The following is a 25,411-nucleotide window of genomic DNA, read 5'->3' as shown; positions in this document are numbered from 1 at the left end:
AAAAGACACCTGTCCACAGCCTCAAACAGTCAGACTCCAAACTCAACCATGGCCAAGACCAAAGAGCTGTCGAAGGACACCAGGAATAAAATTGTAGACCTGCACCAGGCTGGGAAGAGTGAATCTACAATACGCAAGCAGGTTGGTGTGAATAAATCAACTGTGGGAGCAATTGTAAGAAAATGGAAGACATACAAGACCATTGATAATCTCCCTTGGGGTCAAGATCTCATCCCGTGGGGTCAAAATGATCATGAGAACGGTGAGCAAAAATCCCAGAACTACACGGAGGGACCTGATGAATGACCTGCAGAGAGCTGGGACCAAAGTAACAAAGGCTACCATCAGTATACACACTACGCCGAGAGGGACTCAAATCCTGCAGTGCCAGGCGTGTCCCCCTGCTTAAGCCAGTACGTGTCCAGGCCCGTCTGATGTTTGCCAGAGAGCATATGGATGATCCAGAAGAGGATTGGGAGAATATCATGTGGTCAGATGAAACCAAAATGGAACTTTTTGGTAAAAACTCAACTCGTCGTGTTTGGAGGAAGAAGAAAAACCCAAGAACACCATACCTACTGTGAAGCATGGGGGTGGAAACATCATGCTTTGGGGCTGTTTTTCTGCAAAGGGGACAGGACGACTGATCCGTGTTAAGGGAAGAATGAACGGGGCCATGTATCGTGAGATTTTAAGCCAAAACCTCCTTTCATCAGCGAGACGTGGCTGGGTCTTCCAGCATGACAATGATCCCAAACACACCGCTCGGGCAACGAAGGAGTGGCTCCGTAAAAAGCATTTCAAGGTCCTGGAGTGGCCTAGCCAGTCTCCAGACCTCAACCCCATAGAAAATTTGTGGAGTCCGTGTTGCCCAGCGACAGCCCCAAAACATCACTGCTCTAGAGGAGATCTGCATGGAGGAATGGGCCAAAATACCAGCTACAGTGTGTGCAAACCTGGTGAAGACTTACAGGAAACGTTTGACCTCTGTCATTGCCAACAAAGGTTATGTTACAAAGTATTGAGTTGAACTTTTGTTATTGACCAAATACTTATTTTCCACCATAATTTACAAATAAATTCTTTAAAAATCCTACAGTGTGATTTCCTGGATTTTTTTTCTCATTTTGTCTCTCATAGTTGAAGTGTACCTATGATGAAAATTACAGACCTCTCTCATCTTTCTAAGTAGGAGAACCTGCACAATCAGTGGCTGACTAAATACTTTTTGGCCCCACTGTAGTGTGTGTGTGGTTGGCATGCTCACCCCTGGTGGCTGTGGCTGCAGGATGCTTTGGGCTTCTTCATCGCTGAGTGTCAGCAGTAGCCAGATTGGGTGTGTATGTGTCAGTCTATCCAGCACACTCATACGTCGTCGCAAAGATTCATAGCCAGAGTCACGGACCCCAGCTGCACCAGCACAGACAGACGACTGCAGGAACAGACCACTTATCTCCTGTTCAAGACTGCAAAGAAAGACAGGAATACATCAGTGCTGGAGTATAAAAAGTGATGGATATCAATCGAAAACTTTATTCATTTATGAACTAATCATTTAAGGGTAAAAAAAATTCAAATTCATTCAAATTGTGGTCGGGGTCACGATGGGTCCTGTTTTGTCAGAACACCCCTTCCCCCCAAAACCCAATTGGCCAGAAATAGCCAATCATGTCTGCATAGACACCGGCCGGCCAATAACACCACTGAGATATGAACTCAGGTCTCAGGAGTGACAGGCTAGCGTAATAGACAACTGCACCACCCAAACGCCGCTTATTAAATATACACGCTAAAACAGAAGTTAACAAAAACATCTGTGCCAGCATTTTTCAGTGCTGAGGCACCAAAGAATTTTAATGTTTTCCTTATCCAACACACCAGACTTGTCAAAATTTGTTGCTTGTGATACTGTTAACATTTAACAGTCTGTTGTATTTTAGATGCAACAGTGAATTAATTTTTACATTTCACATACTGCCTGTGATGTTGATGTTTTGTAGGTTGGTTCTCTATATAATTGACAGAATTATTTATTTGTTTGTTTTTTTCATTTTTCAGAAATAAATATAAGGGAAACTAATAAAAAGTGTTAATTCTTATTTATCAAACTAATCCTTTTAGTTTACAATGGCTCTACTAGGAAAAAAGAAAAAAAAAAAGGCCCCAGCATTACAAAAGACTGACGTAGAGCACCTTCTCCATAAGGTTTTTTCTTTCTTTCGGTATATTAAATATAAGCTTTTTGCAACTAATTTGCAACTAAAATAAAGACAATATGCTTATTATTGGTTTAAAAAGCATTTGAATGAAAATAATAATGTGTATCACTGAGTTAACATGTAAACTTTCACTGTCTATTATCTATTATCTATTGTATCTGGCTTCATATAGGGGTGGATTTTCTTAAGTCATATACACACATGAGCTGGGTGTACTATTCATCATCTAAGGGTAACAAATGTTATAAAACAAAAACTTTTATAGTAAAAAAGCAGACCATTTGCAGAAGTACAACGCCTGTAATTCTAACTACGTTGGAAAGCTCAAGAGTGAAAAGCGCCCCCTAATGGACTAAAGTAAAGACAATCATACAAATCCACTGAGAAGTAAATACACAGTGCATTCAAAAAGTAAATTAAATTCCTGCACACTTTTTTGAATTGTGGGTTTGATTTTAAATGGACATATTTACAATTTTTACTCATCGATCTATACTTAATCACCCAGAATGAATGAAGCGTTTGTTTTGGAAATAAATTATATTTAAAATATTTTATTCAATACTTTGTAGAAGCATCTTTGGCAGCAAATGCAAGAGCAAGTTTTCTTGGATATGTCCTTAAAAACTTTTGTTGCCTATCCCATTCTTTATAACAGGTCTGAAGATTTTTTTACCTGGCCAAGTTTACAAAATAAATCAGAACAAAAATACAATATGTTGTCTCAATTTGGCTTAAATGCATTATTGTTTCTTTGTGTAGACTTTCTATCTTGTTACTAGAAGTATCAATATCACTCTGATTTGGTCTAGGCTTACAAGCTAAGTGTGAACATGCCATATAATGACCATGATCTGTTATCTGTTATCTCTTATGTCAGGTGAAAAAAAAAAAAAACAATGAAATGAAATGTGTTGTCAATTATTAGAATAAAAAGCAAATAATTAGCACCAGGTAATACACAAATGCTTAACAAAGATGTAAAATTGCTAAGGTAAGCAACCTCATATTTAAAATGATTACAAAGTGCTTTAGATAAACCATTACCCATGAATACAAATAAGAGAAAGACAAAACTGTCAGCAGAGAGCAAGAAGAGAGAACAAGAGAGCACGAGGAAAATGAAAGACAAAGGTTAAGAGTGAAAATGTGAGGGCATGGACTCACCCTTGTAGGACCTTGGTGTTTGGCTCTCTCGTTGTTTGAACCATCTCCTGCTTCAGCTCAGAAAGCTCAGTGGTGAAAGAGTCTATAAGCTACGGAGAGACATGCAGACAAACACACAGTGTTAAAGACTAACATGGCTCTGTGTGCTGGTGTGTGGACGCGTGTTGTAACACAACTATTTTTGCAGATTCAGACATGAGTCACTTCTCTCTAAACCCTAGTCTGGAGCTGCTTCTCCTTTATGTATAAAGTTTAAAGAAAACAAAACTTAAAGATATATATTGCATGCATTCCAATTTGTTGTTGCATGATATTATTTACATATTTAAATAATATCATGCAACAACAAATTGGAATAAAGCTATAGATAAATACATAATCTATATAAACTAGCACTAAGCTTCACCGGGGTTAATAATCATTAAAACTTAGCGAAAAGTCAGCGAATGTCTCAGAATGCTTTAGTTAAACCTACCATATAATATATTATACATTTTTTAAATTCAGTGCTAATTTTAAATAAACAAAAAAGCTTTACTTTACAGTGTATGCTATTAAACTTTAAAAGTCTCTCAATCACAGTTAGACTGTGCTCCTTTGTTACTTAATCACAACAAACATGGGTACTTCAGCATTGTTCTTTATTCAGCATAGCAAAACTGATAATGGAAGGCATTGCTTTATGTCTATTTTGAATAGTCCCAATAGTCCCAAAAGCTAATGGTTTGAGTAATCAGGTGGTTAAAAAGTACAGGAGGGCAGCACAATGGCTCAGTGGGTAGCACTGTCGCCTCACAGCAAGAAGGTCCTGGGTTCGATCCCCAGATGGGCGTTCTGGGTCCTTTCTGTGTGGAGTTTGCATGTTCTCCCCGTGTCTGCGTGGGTTTCCTCCGGGAGCTCCGGTTTCCTCCCACAGTCCAAAAACATGCAAGTGAGGTGAATTGGAGACACAAAATTGTCCATGACTGTGTTTTACATTACAGCACTTGTGAACTGATGGATCTTGTGTAACAAGTAACTACCATTGCTATCGTAAATGTAACCAAAGTGTGTAAAACATGACGCTAAAATCCTAATAAATAAAAAGTACAAGCTCATATTAACTTTGCTTCGAATATGTTGATTTTGAACGAGCTGATATACAACATTTTAGTAGTAATAATATACTTTAATGTAGTGGCTTCTTTACATTTTCTGGTTGGTAGATTTCAAAATCCTGACTGAAAATGAATGAAAAAATACCATTTTAAACAATATAAAATTTCAGCTGAAAGACACTTCAGATACAAAATGCACAAGATTTAATCAGATATTTTAGTAACTACGTGTAAAACAAATTAATAAATTTATGAACAAGTCCATCACTGTATGGAACCAAACAGATTTTGGAAATAAATGAATGAGGCTTGTTATTTTTTAAGTTATCATAATTCGATTTATTTTATTTTGCAGCAGTTATAAAATACCCAAGTTGTTTATGTAGTTCATTTAAAAGCACATTCTTGTGCAAAACAACATTCTACTGTGCATTATTCTATCTGGTCACCAGCAGAGGGCGATGTTTCTGCATCCTGTTAGTCAAGGCCTGTGCAGATCAGTTCAGGATCAAATGATAGCTTTAAGGTGCCAACGCAGTGTTACTAGCCCTATTTACAAACAAGGAAATCATTAGTTATAATCAGTTCCAAGGCCATAGCTATGAATTAAATATTTGGGTTGGAAAATCTACTGGGTGTGTGCGTGGGAAGAGGCGGCAATTTCCTGCCATTCAAAAACATTCCTGCCATATCAACAACTGTTGGGAACACGGATATATCCTAACATTTCACAACACCAGCAAGTGGAATGTTTTTATCCTTATTAAAAAATAATTATAAAAAATACATATAATAGTCATGATGACGATGATCATACTAATAATAATGAAAGTGAAAATATACACCGATCAGCCATAACATTAAAACCACCTTGTTTCTACACACATTGTCCATTTTAGCAGCTCCACTTACCATACAGAAACACTTTGTCTTTCTACAATTACTGACTGTAGTCCATCTGTTACTCTGCATGCTTTGTTAGCCCCCTTTCATGCTGTTCTTCAACGGTCAGGACCCCCACAGGACCACTACAGAGCAGGTATTATTTCTTAGCACTGCAGTGACACTGACATGGTGGTGGTGTGGTAGTGTGTGTTGTGCTGGTATGAGTGGATAAGACACAGCAGTGCTGATGGAGTTTTTAAACACCTCACTGTCACTGCTGGACTAAGAATAGTCAACAGCGCCCCGTGGGCAGCGTCCTGTGACCACTGATGAAGGCCTAGAAGATGACCAACTCAAGAGTGATCATCTCTGACTTTACATCTACAAGGTTGATCAACTAGGTAGGAGTGTCTAATAGAGTGGACAGTGAGTTGACACAGCATTTTAAAACTCCAGCAGCGCTGCTGTGTCTTATCCACTCATACCAGCACAACACACACTAACACACCACCACCATGTCAGTGTCACTGCAGTGCTGAGAATGATCCACCACCTAAATAATACCTGCTCTGTGGTGGTCCTGACCACTGAAGAACAGCATGAAAGCAGGCTAAAAAGGTATGTAGAGAAACAGATGGACTACAGTCAGTAATTGTAGAACTACAAAGTGCTTCTATATGGTAAGTGGAGCTGATAAAATGGACTGGAGTGTAGAAACAAGGAGGAGGTTTTAATGTTATGGCTGATCAGTGTAGTTTTATATTTTGAGGGTAAAAGGTTGTGCTAAAGTTAGAGTAGACACACCCAGTCATGATTACTGACAGTAATAATGAATTAAACATTACTTTACAGCAATGTAAATGAGCAGTGGACTTAGGAAGTAAAATGAGAACCTAAGAGTGTGTTTGTCTTAAAACTGCAGACCTTGCTCATCATAAAAAGTCTGCATTCATAATTCCACAACATTCCACAAAAAGGACATGTATAAATAGGACACGAATGTGGTACCATTCAGTCAGTGAAAAACAACAGTTGGAAAAATCATTAAAATACCAAACTGCCATGACATGCAGGTCTCTTTCACGTGTATAAAACTGTTTACATTAAACTTTAACTATGAAAAACTATCCAAGTTTTCCGTGTTTTAGTTCTCCCTAGCCAGCAAATTACAAATTTTTGATAGATATTTGTCTAACCCCATGAAGCCAGTCAGCAAACCACAATTACACATCAGTCTCCTGCACTCAAAGTTCAGTGTAAAGCCAAAGAAAGCACTCCCAGCTTCACACATAACAAAACATGGTCACTATGCTGTTCTGTGTATAAAGCTCAGGTACAGAAAATACTGGACTGAAGGCTAAAAACTGATGAAATATTTTCTATCTAAAAGCATCTGAAAACTGCTGAGCTGCCACATATGCTAAGGTTTGACTCTAATTGTATGCACTTTGTGATGCAAAGAAAAGCCTAACTGTGCACTGGAGCTCAAGCAAAGAATAAACGTCCAGTCTGTTCACATGGTACACTAGCAAAAGAAGTGAAATAAAGGTTAAAACTTTTAGCAGGAAATATAAGCACATACACCAATCAACCATAACATTAAAACCACCTCCTTGTTTCTACACCCACTGTCCATTTTAGCAGCTCCACTTACCACATAGAAGCACTTTGTAGTTCTACAATTACTGACTGTAGTCCATCTGTTTCTCTGCATGCTTTGTTAGCCCCCCTTCATGCTGTTCTTCAATGGCCATGACCCCCACAGGACCACCACAGAGTAGGTATTATTTAGGTGGTGGATCATTCTCAGCACTGCAGTGACACTGACATGGTGGTGGTGTGTTAGTGTGTTGTGCTGGTATGAGTGGATAAGACACAGCAGCGCTGCTGGAGTTTTTAAACACCTCACTGTCACTGCTGGACTGAGAATAGTCCATCAAACAAAAATATCCAGCCAACAGCGCCCCGTGGGCAGCGTCCTGTGACCACTGATGAAGGTCTAGAAGATGACCAACTCAAACAGCAGCAATAGACGAGCGACCGTCTCTGACTTTACATCTACAAGGTGGACCAACTAGGTAGGAGCGTCTAATAGAGTGGACAGTGAGTAGAAACGGTATTTAAAAACTCCAGCAGCTCTGCTGTGTCTGATCCACTCATACCAGCACAACACACACTAACACATCACCACCATGTCAGTGTCACTGCAGTGCTGAGAATGATCCACCACCTAAATAATACCTGCTCTGTGGTGGTCCTGTGGGGGTCCTGACCATTGAAGAACAGTGTGAAAGCAAAAACAATATGTAAAGAAGTAGATGGACTACAGTCAGTAATTGTACAGTAGAAGTACAAAGTGCTTCTATATGGAGAAGATAAAATGGACAGTGAGTGTAGAAACAAAGATGTGGTTTTAATGTTATGGCCAATCAGTATATGTCTATGCTACAAAATGATAAACACATTTATGGAAAAGAAGAAAAAATACACTGTAAGAGGGCATCTACATTGAAGAAATTAACATTTCATGCTATAAGTGTGTCATAAAGCCCTTAGGATTCAAGCCAATGTTCACAAAATTACTAGCAACAAGGAAAGAGAGAGTCAGTATTTTTTCTTACTTGTGATGCCTGAAACACTGGCAGCCTCGTGTCTGGCACTAAAATCTTTTCAAAAGGTTAAAAAATCTTCCAGATGGCATTCAGTAACTCTATTTAATGAGATCCATGGTTAAGTCATACTCTGCTTGGCCATCCAAATAAGCGAGCCTAACTCTCGGAAAATATGCAATTCCATTCAGAGTAAACTGGATCAAATGCAGCTGAAAATACTGCTAACAGTGATCAGCTACATGAGACGCACTAAATCCTAAAACGCTTCAAAATCTGTGTTTTATCATACAGAGAGACTCAAAGTCTGGTGAAAGATTCTTCTTAACTGGTCCACAGCTGGTCCACAAAATCACGCATCATAATTCTATATTGCACATCAGAAGAAATATTTATTCATTAATTTATTGTCTGTTTTACTACTGCTTTATCCTGGTCAGGGTTGCAATGGGTCTGATTTGTTGGGTGAAAGGTTGTCAGTCCAACACAAAGCAAACACACACACATAAACCTAAGAGCAATTTTTAGTAGCTCCAATTAGTTTGATTGTATGTCTTGAAAAACCAAACCACCCAGAGGAAACTACGTGGACACAGGGAGAACATGCAAACTCCAAACAGTATCAATCCCAGGTCCTTCTTGCTGTAGGGCAAAAGCTCTTCCCCCTGCACCACTTTGCCACCCACAATAAATATTATAATATTCTTATGGGCCATTTGTGAAGAAAATGACTAACAATTTATGTAGCAACCATACAGTGCTTTGTAAAGTATTTGATCCTTCCCAATTTCTTCTATTTTAGCTAAACTGGCACATTTAAATGTTTTAGACCATCTAGCAGATTTTAATATTTCATTAAAAATATTACATTCATTTTAATGTTTCATTTATTAAAAATAAAGAATTATTTAAAACCTATTGCCTCCCTTAGCTACTAAATCACCCAGCTAACCAATTCAATGGACATGTATTGCTGCTGCTGAAGCTTTTTGCATCCTGTACGTGTGTATCAGTGATCTAGTGCAATATTACAAGTTAATGTATAATGTTCATTCTAATGCTCTATGCATATTATTTATCTACACCCACATGTCTATCAACCCCAGCTTGTTGTGAAAAATAACTACATTACCTAAGGAATTAAGCTGCTGTATGCAAGTCTACATAAATAATTATAATATATTGTAAAGCCCACTAAAGATCCATACAAGCAAACACATTTCTGTCTTAGGATGGAATTGAGAAAAGATTTCCTTGCATACTAAACTATTGAACTTCTCTCCCAGACTTTAACCTTATAATTAAATTACATTACAAAAACAGACTAAATAAACTGATTCAAACCAGACTGGTCCTGCAAAGTGCAACTACAAAGGCCTTTGACTGAAGTGTAAGTTGATGAACGTCTCTACGTAGATTGTTTGTGTATAATAACCAGTAGGGCTGGGCGATATGGATAAAAAATAATATCTCGATATTTTTTCGCTGAACGGCGATATACGATATATATCTCGATATTTTTTTATCCCATAAGGTAATAACAAAAAGACACTTCTGAGACAAAGCTACATGTTCAAAATTTTTTACAGGCACTTTTATTAACATTCATGCTGGGGAAGCTTCACACAAGAACTATTTTCACTTAAAAAAAAGAGCTATTCTAAGAAAAAGAAAGTTGTTTCTAAGGTATCTCCTGTCGTGTAATGTGAATTACAAATATATTGTCTGGCTCTTTAAGAATGTTAAGTGCACTATAGGGCGCAGGGAGCGAGTGTGTAGGGAAGGTATCAGAATTTATCGTTTCCGGCTGTGCTCATGTTCTTCTGTTGTTTTGCACTGAGCTTGTGTGGTATTAAAAGTAGGGTTCTCGTTAAACCCCCCTCACATGTTTGGACTTTGAATTATTTTACATCAGCGTCGCCACAACATTTACATTAATATTTTCTTTTACTGTATAGAACTCAGTTCTGTAATACAGGCAGAACTAATCGTTCATGTTACTGTGTAACTATTACAACATTTAATGCATTTTAATCAGCGTTCTGCTTCATGCACTTTATTATTATTTAACAGCTTTATTTGTTGTTTAATTGCTGTTTGCTCCTTGTTTACTGCAGAGTTAGTTCATGCAATTTTATAAATTTTTGGTTGTTTATTGGCCGACAACAAGAAATACTATAAAAACAAGATAAATAAATAAATGACGACGTCGGGCGATCATCCAGTATAAACTAACATGACCACGTACAACATCCAGTACAGAAATCACTCCCCATAATGTTTGTTTTTTTCAGATATATGCACATCACATATACAAACACACAAGTCAGAACAACAGGAGACGCACCGTTACATTATTATTACTTTCTCAACACTTGCATGATTTACACTGTATATGAAGTAAATACATGCATGTCAGCGCGTGCATGCGCTCGTATATTTATATTGGTTTTTGAAACGAATAACAACCATGTTGAGGGAATGGTTGGGTGGACTGTTGAGAAAACGTTTGGGTGGTTCCCTCAACGTTCCTTCACGAACGTTCCCCCAACGTCCCCCCCCGAACATTCCCCCAACGGTGCCCTCCGAACGTTCCCTCAACGTTCCCCCACGAACGTTCCCTCAATGTTTCCACACAAACGTTCCCCCAACGTTCCCCCACAAACATTCCCTCAACGTTCCCCCACAAACATTCCCTCAACGTTCCCCCTTGAACGTTCCCCCAACGTTTCCCCCCGAACGTTCCTTCAACGTCCCCCCACGAACGTTCCCTCAATGTTTCCACACAAACGTTCCCCCCGAACATTCCCTCAACGTTCCTCAAATTTCCATAGGGGTGGCCAGACTGAGGCCATTGCTCACACAGGGGTCGCACAGAAACTGATACCTTATTTTATGTGGTCACTCACTCATTTACTTATACAGGCAGTGAGAGCCATGTAGAATTACATCACGAAGACCTGCATAATAATAATAAGCTTTTTTTCTCTTCATTTTCCCTGACAAGTAAAAAAAAACAAAATATAGCAACCTTAACATTATGAGGAAGAATTTCAAAGATATTCCTTTGCAATACTTTATAATTTGGCTGCCAACTTGTGTGTAATGATGACACTCAATTGAACCCCAGAACATGCTAGTGTGAATGCATGGAAAAGTAATTTAAATTTTCTTTTAACAATATGATACAGACTGACCAACACTATTAAGCCAAATCAGCATTGAAAATTGACTTTACTTTTAATAACCTTCTTCAATGCTGGAGCTTTTTAAAACGGAATATTTTCTTTAAAATAGAAGTGTTATTTAACTGCTATTAAATTGTTTCCCAACAAAATCCGCCCATTTTGGCGGATAACCGCCCAATCTGGCAACACTAGAACGCGCAGAGCCCGGTGTCGCCTTTACTCGTAGCGCGCCACAATTACTACTAAGTACAGTAGCAGTAGTACTAAGTAGCAGTAGTACTAAGTAGCAGTAGTACTAAGTACAGTAGCAGTAGTACTAAGTACAGTAGTAGTACTAAGTAGCAGTAGTACTAAGTACAGTAGTAGTACTAAGTAGCAGTAGTACTAAGTAGCAGTAGTACTAAGTACAGTAGCAGTAGTACTAAGTACAGTAGTAGTACTAAGTAGCAGTAGTACTAAGTACAGTTGCAGTAGTACTAAGTACAGTAGTACTAAGTAGCAGTAGTACTAAGTACAGTAGTACTAAGTAGCAGTAGTACTAAGTACAGTTGCAGTAGTACTAAGTACAGTAGTACTAAGTAGCAGTAGTACTAAGTACAGTAGTACTAAGTAGCAGTAGTACTAAGTACAGTAGTAATAGTACTAAGTAGCAGTAGTACTAAGTACAGTAGTAATAGTACTAAGTAGCAGTAGTACTAAGTACAGTAGCAGTAGTACTAAGTACAGTAGTACTAAGTAGCAGTAGTACTAAGTACAGTAGTACTAAGTAGCAGTAGTACTAAGTACAGTAGTAATAGTACTAAGTAGCAGTAGTACTAAGTACAGTAGTAATAGTACTAAGTAGCAGTAGTACTAAGTACAGTAGTAATAGTACTAAGTAGCAGTAGTACTAAGTACTAAGTAGCAGTAGTACTAAGTACAGTAGCAGTAGTACTAAGTAGCAGTAGTACTAAGTAACAGTAGTACTAAGTAGCAGTAGTACTAAGTAGCAGTAGTACTAAGTACAGTAGCAGTAGTACTAAGTAGCAGTAGTACTAAGTAGCAGTAGTACTACATCTGTGTTGGTGGTTGACATTAATGTTGAGAGTATTACTGGACTGTTTGGTGGAGGTGCGCTGTTGAATTGCGTCCCTGTGTGAACCTGCGTGCAGAAATACTTCCGCAAAAAAGTTGCCGGCAAAGCGGTGGTTGGGGTTTGGGTTGCCAAATATAAATTTATGGTGGACTTGGAGTTTTTGGAACGATCTCCTCCACCGCAGAGCCGCTTTCCGCCATACTCGTTGCTGTGCCCAAATGACCCACGTAACGAACGTACGCCATTTGCGTAGCTGTGTGACGTCAATAGCAGAATATCGCTATTATTACGATATGGGCTTTTTTGTATCGTTTTAAAAATTATACCGGTATTATCGGGAACGATACGGTATAGCACACCCCTAATAACCAGACAATGCATTACACTTAGAAATGCTTAGATTTCAGCATACTGTGGTCATACCCTAAAGAAGCTGCTGCTGCGGTCCATCTGGCAGGGTTGCGCTGATGCGTCCGTGGCCATGTTAGCGTCCTGGCTGACCTGCTGTGTGCTGCTGCCAGGGTTCTGTAAAGCACAAACACATAGTTTATCTGAGGGAATTTTGGCTCATTTTGCAAGAACAGGTAACAGATCTGAAAATCAGACAGCCCTCCAGCAACAGTGCAGCCTAACTACTTGCATAATCCCCAGTGCAATGCCTTTTGTAGAGTCATAAAATTGCCACCCATATCCATGCCTAACACACATAAATGCATAAATCTGTTTGGTGCATATGGTGACGCCATGTGTAGCTCTGTCGGCTCACGGTAAGAAGAGCCTGGCATGGGAATCAAACCCAAGATTCTTTCTATTTGGAGTTGGCTGGTTCTCCGTGTGCATGTGGGTTTCCTCCGGGCGCTCAGGTTTCCTCCCACAGGTCCATGCAGTCATGCCAATTGGAGCTACTAAAAATGTGAGCGAGTGTGAGAATATGTATGTGTGTGTCTGTCCTGTGAGTGTTTCCTGCCTTGACTGATTGTTTGCTGTATTTATAGTCCACCCCTTCCTGTAAAAACGTCCTAAAGCTTTGGTGTTTGTTGTTGTGTGTGATGAATCATCTCTAGACAGCAGTTTGTGCTGTGGACATGAAAGAGAGCAGCAAAACAACCAGAAGTCCATCTGATTCTGTGTTCTTGCTCAGATCTATTTGTGGTGTTTATAAAAGAGCTGGAGATACAAAGACATAAAGGACTTAAGCTGGGTGGATAAGTGTAGCCATCATGCAGTGTAAACAAAATTATTCACTCCCAATTGTTAGGTTTATTAGTGAAATGTACAAACGTATGTACAAAATGTAATTTTTAATCCTTAATATTTATAAATGACTCTAATCACAAAGTTCACAAGTTCACACCCTAAAATAAGTGCTGCCCTTCTGGGCTTTGTTGATCATGATCAGTAGGACACACTTTCTGTTTGAGTATGAATTTCACTGAGTAAAAAGCAAGCCGGTTCTGACCAATTTCCAGATGTATGAAATCCTGACACTCAGAAAACTTTGATTCAGCACAGCTGTTTGAGAAAACTCCAGTTTCCAGTGTTAGTACCAGGAAACAAATAAATCTACCTTGTTTTTCTGTGCCTTTGGCAAAATATTGATTCAAGTTAGTACATGACATTAATAGGGTTAATGCTAATAGGGTTGAGTCATGTACCAGACAATCTCACTTTATAAAAGGTCAAGTAAAATATACAGCACAGTTCAAGAAAGAATTCAATGTAATTGCTTTAAACAATCCCAATGTGTACTTTATACACCATTCTTGCTATCTTTTAGACATCATTCCTTTCATTTCTTGATTTTACAATTGTTGCATTCCCCTCTTTAAATCCCTCTGCTTATTTTTATCTTCCTGTGCTCACATAACTAGAGTTGAAAGTGAATCAAAGCCAGTGTTCTGGATCATGTCTCAGGATATTACTACATCAATGAGCAAGCAAAGCGGAGATCAACATGTACTAGCAACAGGTCTGCCTAGCAAAATGTTCTGAAAAGCTGTGAACATCTGCAACAACATGCTGAGCTTAATGTTTAATTATTTTACACTATTTTACACTACTGATTTTCATACTAGGCACTCTGTTTTAAATGGCACTATTTCTCTCCGACACACAAACCCCCTCACAGTTAAATAAACAGGAAGGCTGTAAAGACAGCGGTCATGTTTCTTTTCCCAGCTTTTGAAGTGTAACTGGCAAACACAAAAGGTGTCTGACATGAGGTACATGTTTCTTCCAAGTGTGTGTAAACTATTGACTTTAATTGTATGTAGTACACAATATGTAATTCACATTTCATATGTAATACACAGTATGCAATTAGAAGAGCAGAAGTAGCCTGGCAGTTAAGGTCTTGGACTAGTAATCAAAAGGTCACTGGTTCAACCCCTACTGCTGCCAGATTGGGCCCTGTGGCAAAGCCCAACACTAATAGTTGGGTTGTATTCAGTCACACTTGTAATTTGCCTAATATAACAGCAGAAGAAATACGTCAAAAATGTAGTCACAGCCTTTTAACTTAAATTAAAACTTGCACATCAGAAACTTAAGTAAAACATGTAATTTTACTGCTAGGGTCTCAGGTTACAAACTAACACTGGAGCTGAAGTTCACATACAGTTGAAAGATCCCTTTTCATGGCAGTGATTGTTATGATCTGTGGTTCTTTTTCTGTGATACTGTAACATTCATAAACTTTTGTGTGATTTTGTGTTACCATTTTATTGTCTGTATTACAACCTGGGTCAAAAACACTGATATTACTGATTTGGTGGTGTAGACAGCTTTGTGGGATGGCCTTTTTATTTACATTAAATCTCACATCTCAGGATACATCACTACATCCTAAGCAATTAATTTAATAATTAATTTAATTATTGAATTTAAATGTTTTAAAATCTTACTACAATAACCGAGGCGGCATGGTGGCTAACTAGCACTGTCTAGCACTAACTAGCACCCATGGTGGTGGGTAGCACTGTCGCCTCACAGCAGTTGGGCGGTTTGGATCCTTTCTGTGTAGAGCATGTTCTCCCCGTGTCTGTGTGGGTTTCCTCCGGGTGATCCGGTTTCCTCCCACAGTCCAAAAACATGCAAGTAAGGTGAATTGGAGACACTAAATTATCCAAGACTGTATTTGATATAACCTTGTGAACTGATGAATCTTGTGTAATGAGTAACTTCCGGTCATGAACGTAACCAAAGTGTAAAACGACATTAAAATCCTAATAAACAAACAAACAAATACTATAACCACAATGTCAATAACATTTTCAAATACCAGGCCGGCAGCAGCAGCTAGTAACATTAGAATGTGAATTCTTTAGCAGATTTAACTTAGTTCAATAAATTAAAGTCATTTACCTAAAAAAAATTCAAATCTTAAAGAAATCCATAAGTATAAATGCAAATTTTGCTGAATTCTTCTAATAACAACCAAGTTCAGTGTCCAAACAAAAAAAAAAAACACAGTCTTTAGTAGGGGTGGGTTTATAAAATCGATTTTTCAATTCGAATCGATCTTTATTTGAACGATCCGATATCGATTCATATAAACGCGAGATCGATCTTTTAAATACGCCCCTTTTTACGGTGCACACAGAAATCTGTTATCCCCTTTCATTTCGCGTGACCAGCCAGTGTTTTTTCATGCAACGAGATCTGACCTGCACATCAGTTTAGCATGGCAGAAGCTCAAGTTATGACCACTACACAACTTTTTGCACTGATTTTCGCTCGGCGACGGGTCGGTGCTGGATTCGGGAGGAACTCGGTGTTCGCTCTGCGATCAAAACTCGGCTCTTAATCAATGTGAGAAACAGCGAGGGGAAACACAGGGGAGAGGTTGTAAACAGGTGGAGCGCAATATAGTTTCTATCAGAATACATCAGCACACGCGAGTTTTACAGTATTTCTGACCTGATCGTTCTCTACAAAACAAAATATTTATTAACCTCCAACTCACTATAGAACAAGCCATGCTGCTCGTGTTGCCAAATCCACTCAGATTCATTTATTTCATCAGCGCACAAACTTTGATCTCTCGCTACTTGTTGATGTGCATGTTTGGACGTGGTATCATTAAACCTTTCATCACTTCTCACGTGTGTTTTCGTGACAAAACTTAGTTTTGGAGAGCAGAGAAGCTCGCCTGTGATTCCCCCTGGTGATAGATGGTGTAGTGTAAAACCCCCCATCGCCGATCAGTCGTGTAGTGTGAACATTACAGCGACCAGGTGTTAATCAGAGTGTCGTGTAGTGTAAACTTGGCATAAGCTGTTCAACAGCCAGGTGTATGTTTACATTACATTTACAATGTTGTAGCATGTCAGACATATAAAATAATAATAAAAAATTAATGTTACTGTTTTCTGTTTTGGATTAATTATTTATGTAAACAAAATACACAAATATTTTTAATAATGAGTGTTCTTTGTACAATTATCACATTCGTTCTCTGAACATCTGTACATATTTAAACAAAACCTGTTAATGTAACTCAAATATGCCTAAATGTGCTGAATCGAAATTTAATCGAAAATCTAATCAAAAATCGAAGATCGAATCGAATTGGGACCTTGTGAATCGGAATCGAATCGATCCAGGAAATTAGTGGCGATACCCAGCCCTAGTCTTTATGCTTTATTGAAAAACTATGCTATATGTATTAAAGGTGCCAGTAATGTAGAACAGTAACAGAAACACAAACACAGATGCAATCGGCGTATTAAAGCTCTTCCGAAAAACACTAGTGTAGTTAATAAAAGATGTATAGCAGAGTTTTACTTTTTGTACTGGGGCAAAAAAATCCAAATATTTTATTAGAAACTCATGCAAACTCTGTACTGATGCAAAACAGCTTCTCCATTTGTTATTTTACTGCTTCTATATCACCCTGCATCGCTTGTGTGTATGAGGGATCTGTAGCTTCACTCTTGATTCAAATTAATAGTAAACTGTTGGAAATGGTTTAAAATGACTTTTCTTATCAACAGCATGAACCAAACAATCCTAATAAATTCTAGGATTTATGTACATTGACAGTTTCATCTCCATAACTGTTCAACTGAGAGACCTGTCATTCAGAGTCAGCAAGCTAACTGGTAATTGGGTCACAAGTTTACCAATGAAATTTCAGTATTAAATATTCCTTAATTTTAGCCTAGCTTGCTCTAGACATGGGTCATAGATTCTTTTTTTTCAACTATAATTATTTGCCTGCCAAATATGACTGATTCATAATGGTTTACCTTATTGGGTCATCATTTAATAACTTAACATTGTGGTGACTATTTTTTTATGCTTTTTTGCCCCATTTTCCTTCTGATTTAGCACACTCAATTGTGTATTCCGCTGTTGAAAGATACTAAGGAGAGCATACTAAGGAGAGCACATCACTGTACACCCTCCTCTTCTCGCCCCTGCTTTCTGCACAGGCGTCTCTTCCGCCAATCAGGGTCCTTACAGTGTATGAAGACCCACCCACCCACACACAGTCCGGCCCCCACCCTGCAGATATTGTGGCCAATTGGTATCTGCTGCAGGCACTGCCAATTATGCCCACCAGATGGTGCCCAGCCGTCTGGAGGCAACACCGAGGAGTTCAGAAACTCGGTGCTGGTGTGCTAGCGGAATATCTCGCTGCGCCACCTGGGCGCCTGTGGTGACTATTTTTAATCCAAATTAATCACACCTCACCATCCAAAATGTTTTAGTCATTTAAAAATATTTGTAGTTTCTGGGCCACTTAAATTTTTTGAAGATGTTGGAACATGCAATCCATAACTTTGGATTTGGTTGGAACCAGAATCACAGAGACAATTACATTGTTACCTCTCTCCATATCTAACTGTACATTCAAAAAATGCAGCTGTGAAAGTAGCTTAGCCTACTACTGCTGAGATCCAGGGATCTGGGGTTCGAATCTCAAACGGCTAATGTCCAAGCTGAATGGCCAAATCAAGCTAGCTGTTGGAAGGTGCATTTGCCAGTGCACTCAGTGCTGGTCCCAAGCCCAGATAAAAATAGGATGGTTGCGTCAGTTGTATTTAAACTGTGCCAAGTCTGGTATGCGGACCAGATCTGCTGTGGCGAGAAAAATCTCTATGACAAACTAATTCTGTCTGATGTGCACAAAGCGAGGACAATAATGACACAGTTTAACAAGTATTACATGAAGCGCTTACCACAACCACAGTAAACACAGTGAGGAGGAATTGGAACGTCGATTGCAAGCCAAGTCTCCTCGTGCAGTCCTTGTGCAGTCTTGAGTACGACATTAACAACACAAATAAACACTGCATGCATCCTCTGGAGTGTACGAGTGTATACAGGCGCTGAAGCAAAGCTCTGATTTGCAGTTCACTTGTATCTTTGTGTGTTTCTAAACACAAAGTAGCTCTGTTTAACACACACAGGTGCAGAGGAATCAGTGTGTGCCAGGGTGGCAGTTTCCTCAGGAGTACTGGCAGCATATAAAGGAAACTAGTAGCACAGTCTAGGATTTTACCTCAACCAAACAACACTTCATAAATAAATGAGACAGACATTAAGAATTTTAATTTGGAATTAAAAAAACACATTATTAGTCAGTGAGTGTGTGTGTGTATTTTTACAGCTGCCATTTTTAATGCATGACACATCAAGGCCAAAAATGTGCAAGCCCTGTTTGTCATTACTTTTAAACTCTTTTAAGGAGATTGGTTGAGAGCAAGAAGGGAATTTAATACTAACTGAACTGGTATGCAGCAGGAAAAAATAACCTACAGCTAGCACAAACGTTTTCAACACTGAGTAACACAAATAGGTTCATACTGCTTGGAAGAGCAGTGACAACAATGCTTAAGACATGAAGGTACCAGGAAAGCATACCTTTAGCAAACCAGAAGATCAGGATCTATAACTAGCATGGGTGTAAAATAACCTTTTCTTCCTCATGTCATACATACTCAGGCTTAAAGGATTGTGCCAAGAAAAAAGAATTCAAAACTTCCTCTTACAGGAGGCATGCAGACAGGAATACATAAGGCTGTGTGGAGACCTGATTCACACATTGCTGAAACTGACATTAAGCTTCTTAATCACTGAGATCTTGGAGTACCATATTCCTTAGCGAGTTCAGTTAGGATGCATGAGACGCGGCAAAACTTTGACTTCTATATTGTTTCATTACGCTTCTCAATCGCGGAGATCCTGGAATAACGTTTTTCTTAGCAAGTTTAGTTAGACCGCTGCGCACATTGCTGCTTTGGGCTTGCGATTTTTGTGGTTGCCTCGGCACTTAAAGCGCAAAAAGCTTCTCATGTAAAACACTTACCACTTTGTTTATATTGCTCAAGTTTTGAGTAAATGTGTAGGAAAGAATCTGGGCTCATTCTGTTATTATTGTATGTTGGACTTAATGAGACGTGACCACCTCTAACTATTTTATTTCTGCTATAAGTTTAAGCACTTTGCTTTGTGTACTGAATGCCATAAACACATGTTGCACTTTGTGTAATATAGACGCTTAAGAATTTGATAATATGGACATAAACCCTGTTTACATTTAGTTTTGCCATATTATTATGCCATACAGTTTGTTGTTAAAGTAAAAGAAGCTTAAATGAGATTCTGAATAAATTTTTTTGGAGGAAAATTAATTGTTTAGATTAATAAACTAATCGATAAAATAGTCTATATAATAATCGATGGAAAGATAGTCGATAGTGGCAGACCTACTAAAACAGATGAAAAAGCTCAAAAACTAAACTCATTTAGAAGAAACATTACATGCATTAGACAGACATGAGACTGAAACACATTTATATCATCAGATGGTGTAGAACATTATATCACCCAGCCCTAATGTCAAGTGGCTGTTGCTTAAAACAAGGTACATTTTTAAAGCTTGGATGATAAAAATGTTAGATGTTTTAAATGTTGTTATGCTGTTATGCTGTTATGTTTATTTATTAGGATTTTAACGTCATGCTCTACACTTTTGGTTACATTCATGACAGGAACGGTAGTTACTCATTACTCAAGGTTCATCTGTTCACAAGGTTATATCAAACACAGTCATGGACAATTTAGTATATCCAATTTACCTCACTTGCATGTCTTTGGACTGTGGGAGGAACCAGAGCTCCCGGAGACAACCCACGCAGACACGGGGAGAACATGCAAACTCCACACAGAAAGGACCCGGACCGCTCCACATGGGGATCGAACCCAGGACCTTCTTGCTGTGAGGCGACAGTGCTACCCACTTAGCCACCGAGCTGCCCGTTATGCTGTTAGTATCAGGAGGTAAATACTATTATTGGCCCATGGCATGTCTGGGCACTCACAGATGTGTATAAACAAGTAGATATCATTAAAAAAGAATAAACACAGAGGATGCACAGGCAACACAAAGAGCTCTGGAAATGAATGGAGAGACAAAGAGCACAGTGAGGAAGTAAATCATTGTGCAAATACACTGTATTCTCATTCTGGCTAGGCCTTGAGGCTAATAATGTGGAAAACGCAAGCAGAAAGTAGTTAAGACGCAGCGATTTTGGTTAATAATGTCTGAGGCTGTGTGAGTACTTTTGTGGACAAAGTTATTTTAATAAAAGAGCAACATCCACAGTGTTTTAACTGTAAATAAAATATTGCTTAAAATGCTAGTGTCTACACTGCCAATGCTAAAGAAACTTCAGCTGTGTTCCAAACTATGAACTACATAGTATGTAAACTGGCATGCTATGTAGACAGTAGGATACAGTTTGAGACAAAACCATCTTAGATCAGCAACAATAGTGTGAATTGGACAGTTGACCTCTTCCCTGTAGTCTATTATTGCATATTTGTCACACAAAATTATTTCTGATTAAACAAAACTTACAATTGCACAAAATCAACTTGCTTAATTTTTTTCATTTATTCATTTATTGTCTGTTTTACCGCTGTTTTATTCTGGTCAGGGTCACGGTGGGTCTGATTCAATTGGGAAAAAGGCAGAAAACACCCTGGACAGGTCACCAGTCTATCACAGGGCAACAGACCTGTGGAAGGAAATCGACTGGACTTGTGGGAGGAAATTGGAGCACCTGGAAGAAAGCCACACATACACATGGACAACATGCAAACTCCACACAGAAAGGACCCTGGCCACCTGGTTGGGGGAATCGATCCCATGCTGTGAGGCAACGGTGCTACCCACTGCGCCATCATGCCACTCTTCCCTCAATTTTGCAAAACATAGTTTAATGTATTTAGGGAATAATTGCATTCAACATTTATATCACGCTTGCCCCTTAATCAATCAACATGCCGAATTTAATTGATATGCCAGTTTAGCTAATTTCAGCCAGTCATCCAGAATATATCAGACTGTCACTTACCTGCAGCAAATCTTTGCAACAATCTACGGAGATTACAAAAAAGCTGATAAAAAAGTTACGATAAAATCTAATGCTCCGGGGCTCCAGGAAAGACCCAGCTTTTATCTCTAAAATAAAAAACACACACAAAGACTACTAGTGGTTAAACCACTATATCCAGGATTGGCCAGTCTAATAAACTTCTTCAAGGAAGTAAAGACCAAATGTACAAGAACATTCTGACAAATGTGGGGAAAAAAAAAACAATTATTACATAATCTATAAAGAACTAGGCAACATGGATTGGGATTCACATGGGGGTAGCAAGAAGAAAAGTGGTGCTAACCAAGAAAATTACTGTTTTTTGTCTTAACAATTACCCAGAATACAAAGCAAGTCCACCTCAATGGCTTAGAATGAACAGTTTTAGCGTGGTTTGGTTAGTTTAGTAACAAAAATAACTAAACAGAGATGATGTGGAGAGATCTAAAACAAGCAGTTAATGCCTAAAAAGCAGCAGTGAGTATAATCTAATGATGGAAAATTGTTTCATGTGTGTTTACATTACATCATATTGTTTACATTAAAGAAACTTTTTCCCATTAGTGTTATGGGTGTTGGATAACTTTGACCCTCAAACATATTAATGTTTTACAAAATGTGTGATGTTTGTATTGAAGTGTAACTTGATGTAATGTTTTTGTTTGACTAAAGTAGTGTAATCATGCATCGTCTTTTCAGATTAAACAAAAATTTCCACCTGTACGCACCTGTCAACAAAAACTCCTCTAAACGAGTGTAGGTTGTCTGATGCTTTTCATTGTGAAACACTTGCAAACTTTGGCAAAGTGACAATAGAAGTAAGTAAGTGTGAGCAGAAGTGTGGTCAGAGGCATTTTGGGTCAGCAGTCCACAGGATGTGGGCAGATACACCCAAATTTTAAAAACACAGCGTAATGCCTCTGGCATATTTCAGAGCTTTAATGCATTTACCAAACAGTAGCCATGAGATTTAGTGTTAACTAAAACAAAACGTAATTGTTAAGGTTTATTTACCTTTTGACCTGTATTTATACACATAAAAAAGTTTGATTAAAAATGTTAAACATAAAACAATTAATTCAATTTCAGCAAATCTGAATCTGGATCCCAGAAATACAGACTTCAATTTTAATATTAAACAAATAACATATAAAGATAAAAAAACACATTAGGATTCAAAGCATACGTTGCTGTAAGAAAGTGTTCCTTCCTTTAATATTAGACAAAGCACAAACCACAGCAGGCCAAAAACACAAAGGCTTGTTTTAACATAGTAAAACACTTAGCCATTACACTGGCAAGTCTTAGCCAAGTCTTGTGTTCTAAAATAAAACAACGTTCTTGTTTTCTCTTCCACATATTAAGCAATTAGAATTAGCAATAGTTTAAACCTTCTTGTAACAGATCATAGTAAACATGGAACTAATTCAGTACATCAATTTCTGTCAAAACGTTTGTCTTGAACACACACAATCAATCAATCAATCAAATCACCTCATACCAACTTGTCAGACAATGTGAGTTTCAACACTCAAATTTAGGTCTGAAATCTTAATGATCCGCTGTAGTTTTACGTTATTGTGTAATGGGTCCTGTTACGTTACCCTCCAAAATATTTGTGCTGTGCTTTAAAATCTTGACAAATTTTAGATGCTGCAAGTCAGTGTTTTCATGAGTGTTTCTCCAATGCACCAACATTGCAAACCTTTATACCGATAACCAACTGTGATTAGTCAACTGATAACCAACAAGCTTACAGACTGCTTTCAAAATATAAAACATCACAAAAACTTTACACAAAGTTGGTTGTAAACAGTTCCTTACAAGCTCTCGTTACATATGCTAATCAGAATGAATGAAAATGTAGTCTGTATTTTCTGAAAACAGTAGTGTAGTTACTGTAAGATTCATGTAAAATATCCAAAAAAAAAAGTTGTTAAACAAAAGTACTACTTTTGATGGTAATGAACATTTTGTTGAAGTCATACCAAATTTACAGTTTATAATTTATAGTTATAATTTATGAACAAAGTTGAATACATTACTTAGACACAACTCTTGAATAGAAAGAATATGGTTCAATAGCAAAGGCATGTTAATACCATCAAAGCCAAATATGACCCACCCTATTGGCTACTGGACAACAGGCTTAATAATCTTTATTTCCACTACACCACTTACACTTACTATTGCACTGCTGATGCAAAAGGAAATCATGTTCAAAAATAATCATCCAAAGAATGCAGATAAAGAGCTCACAAACTTGCAGTAACAAATAAGCACACCACTTCCCTTTAAGTGTGATGTGGGTGCTCAGCACCAAAACACTGCGTTCTATTTAATGAGACCACAGTGAGATATTAGAACACCCCTTTGTCATGGCAGTTAACCAAGTTACTAACAAGCCTGAAACAACTCTAAAATTAGTATCCAATTAACAAGTCAGTGTTACTGTAGGTGCTTTAAACTGCACCAAACAGAGGCACAGATGGAACCCAGACAGTTATGCCTGTTTTCCTGAACTAATTTTATTATAAAAACAACATGAGGAAACACAAAATGCAGCTTTTAAATGATCATTAAATTTTTTTAAATCAATAATTTATTCAAAACTTATATGACCCGTATTACATCCATGTGATTGCTGCCTCCTTAGATATTAAATCAACCAGTTAACCAAATTCAATTGACAGCTGGGTTACCTTTTACTGCAAGACATGTTGAATCTAAACTTCTGTCTGATAATGTCTGCCTGTCAGTTCATGACCTAAAGCTCTGTCGCAGTTGGGTTACGCAGCAAGACAGTGTTCCAGAGCACACAAGCAATTTCACCTCTGACTGGCTCAAAAGTAACAAAATTTAACTTTTGGAGTGTCCTGACTCGAATACCATTGAGATGCTCGTAAACCCTCCAGTGCACCTGAATGAGAACAATTCTACAAAAAAGAGTAGAGTAAAATTCTTCCACAGCGACGTAAAAGACTCAAGGACAAGTTATTACAAAAGTTTGATTGCAGTTGTTAATGCCAAGGGTGGCACAATCAGTTATTAGGTTTGGGCAGGGAAGGGGGAGGGCAAATACTTTTTTTCTTTTACATAAAATAGGTTTTGAGGAAATCTTCATCTTTACTAAATGAAATGATTGTTTAAAAATGCATTTTGTGTTTAATCATGTCTTTGTTTTTATCTTATTTAAATTAGTTTGAAGATCTAAAACATTTAAATGTGACAAATGATAAGAGTCTAATAAGATTGAATTCTTTTCTTTTGTCTTATGTGTTTTTAACCTTTTTAATAGGCGGTAAAGGTAAAGAGATAAATTAAAAGATACACTTTTAACTGAGAAATGGTAAAAAGTCCCAAAAATCATAGCTGAAACCAAATTACTTTACCTTTGCTAAAACATTTGCATTGGTTGACATTTTTTCACCTTAGTCTGTTGTCAAAAACAGTCCACATGGATTAGATGCAAGAATATTTCAAATTGCTTTCCAGTAAACATACCTACCAGTCTTGAACTGAATTTTAGTATTGAAATGCAAGTTAGGTTTTCTATTTATTTATATTAGAATTTTAACGTCATGATTTACACACTTTGGTTACATTCATGACAGAACTGGTTACACAAGATTCGTGGGTAGCACTGTCGCCTCACAGCAAGAAGGTCCTGGGTTCGATCACCAGGTGGGGCGGTCCGGGTCCTTTCTGTGTGGAGTTTGCATGTTCTCCCCGTGTCTGCGTGGGTTTACTCCGGGAGCTCCGGTTTCCTCCCACAGTCCAAA

The 25,411-nt window shown here is 38.1% G+C and overlaps 1 protein-coding gene across 1 annotated transcript in view; it reads right to left on the bottom strand.

Moving 5' to 3' along the window:
- The window catches only part of rin2a (Ras and Rab interactor 2a), a 48,318-nt gene that overhangs the window by 21,649 nt on the left and 1,258 nt on the right, over window positions 1–25,411 (bottom strand). The window contains exons 2-4 of the mRNA XM_062995584.1: window positions 12,664–12,765; window positions 3,387–3,475; window positions 1,268–1,466 (exon numbers count right to left, since the gene is read on the bottom strand). Coding sequence (XP_062851654.1) covers window positions 1,268–1,466; window positions 3,387–3,475; window positions 12,664–12,723 — 348 coding nt within the window. The 5' untranslated portion in view covers window positions 12,724–12,765. The remainder of the gene's footprint in view (window positions 1–1,267; window positions 1,467–3,386; window positions 3,476–12,663; window positions 12,766–25,411) is intronic.

This window comes from Trichomycterus rosablanca, chromosome 5, assembly GCF_030014385.1.
Source record: "Trichomycterus rosablanca isolate fTriRos1 chromosome 5, fTriRos1.hap1, whole genome shotgun sequence".
In the NCBI taxonomy this organism is placed as follows: Eukaryota; Metazoa; Chordata; class Actinopteri; order Siluriformes; family Trichomycteridae; genus Trichomycterus; species Trichomycterus rosablanca.
This window is presented reverse-complemented; position numbering and strand designations above follow the sequence as displayed.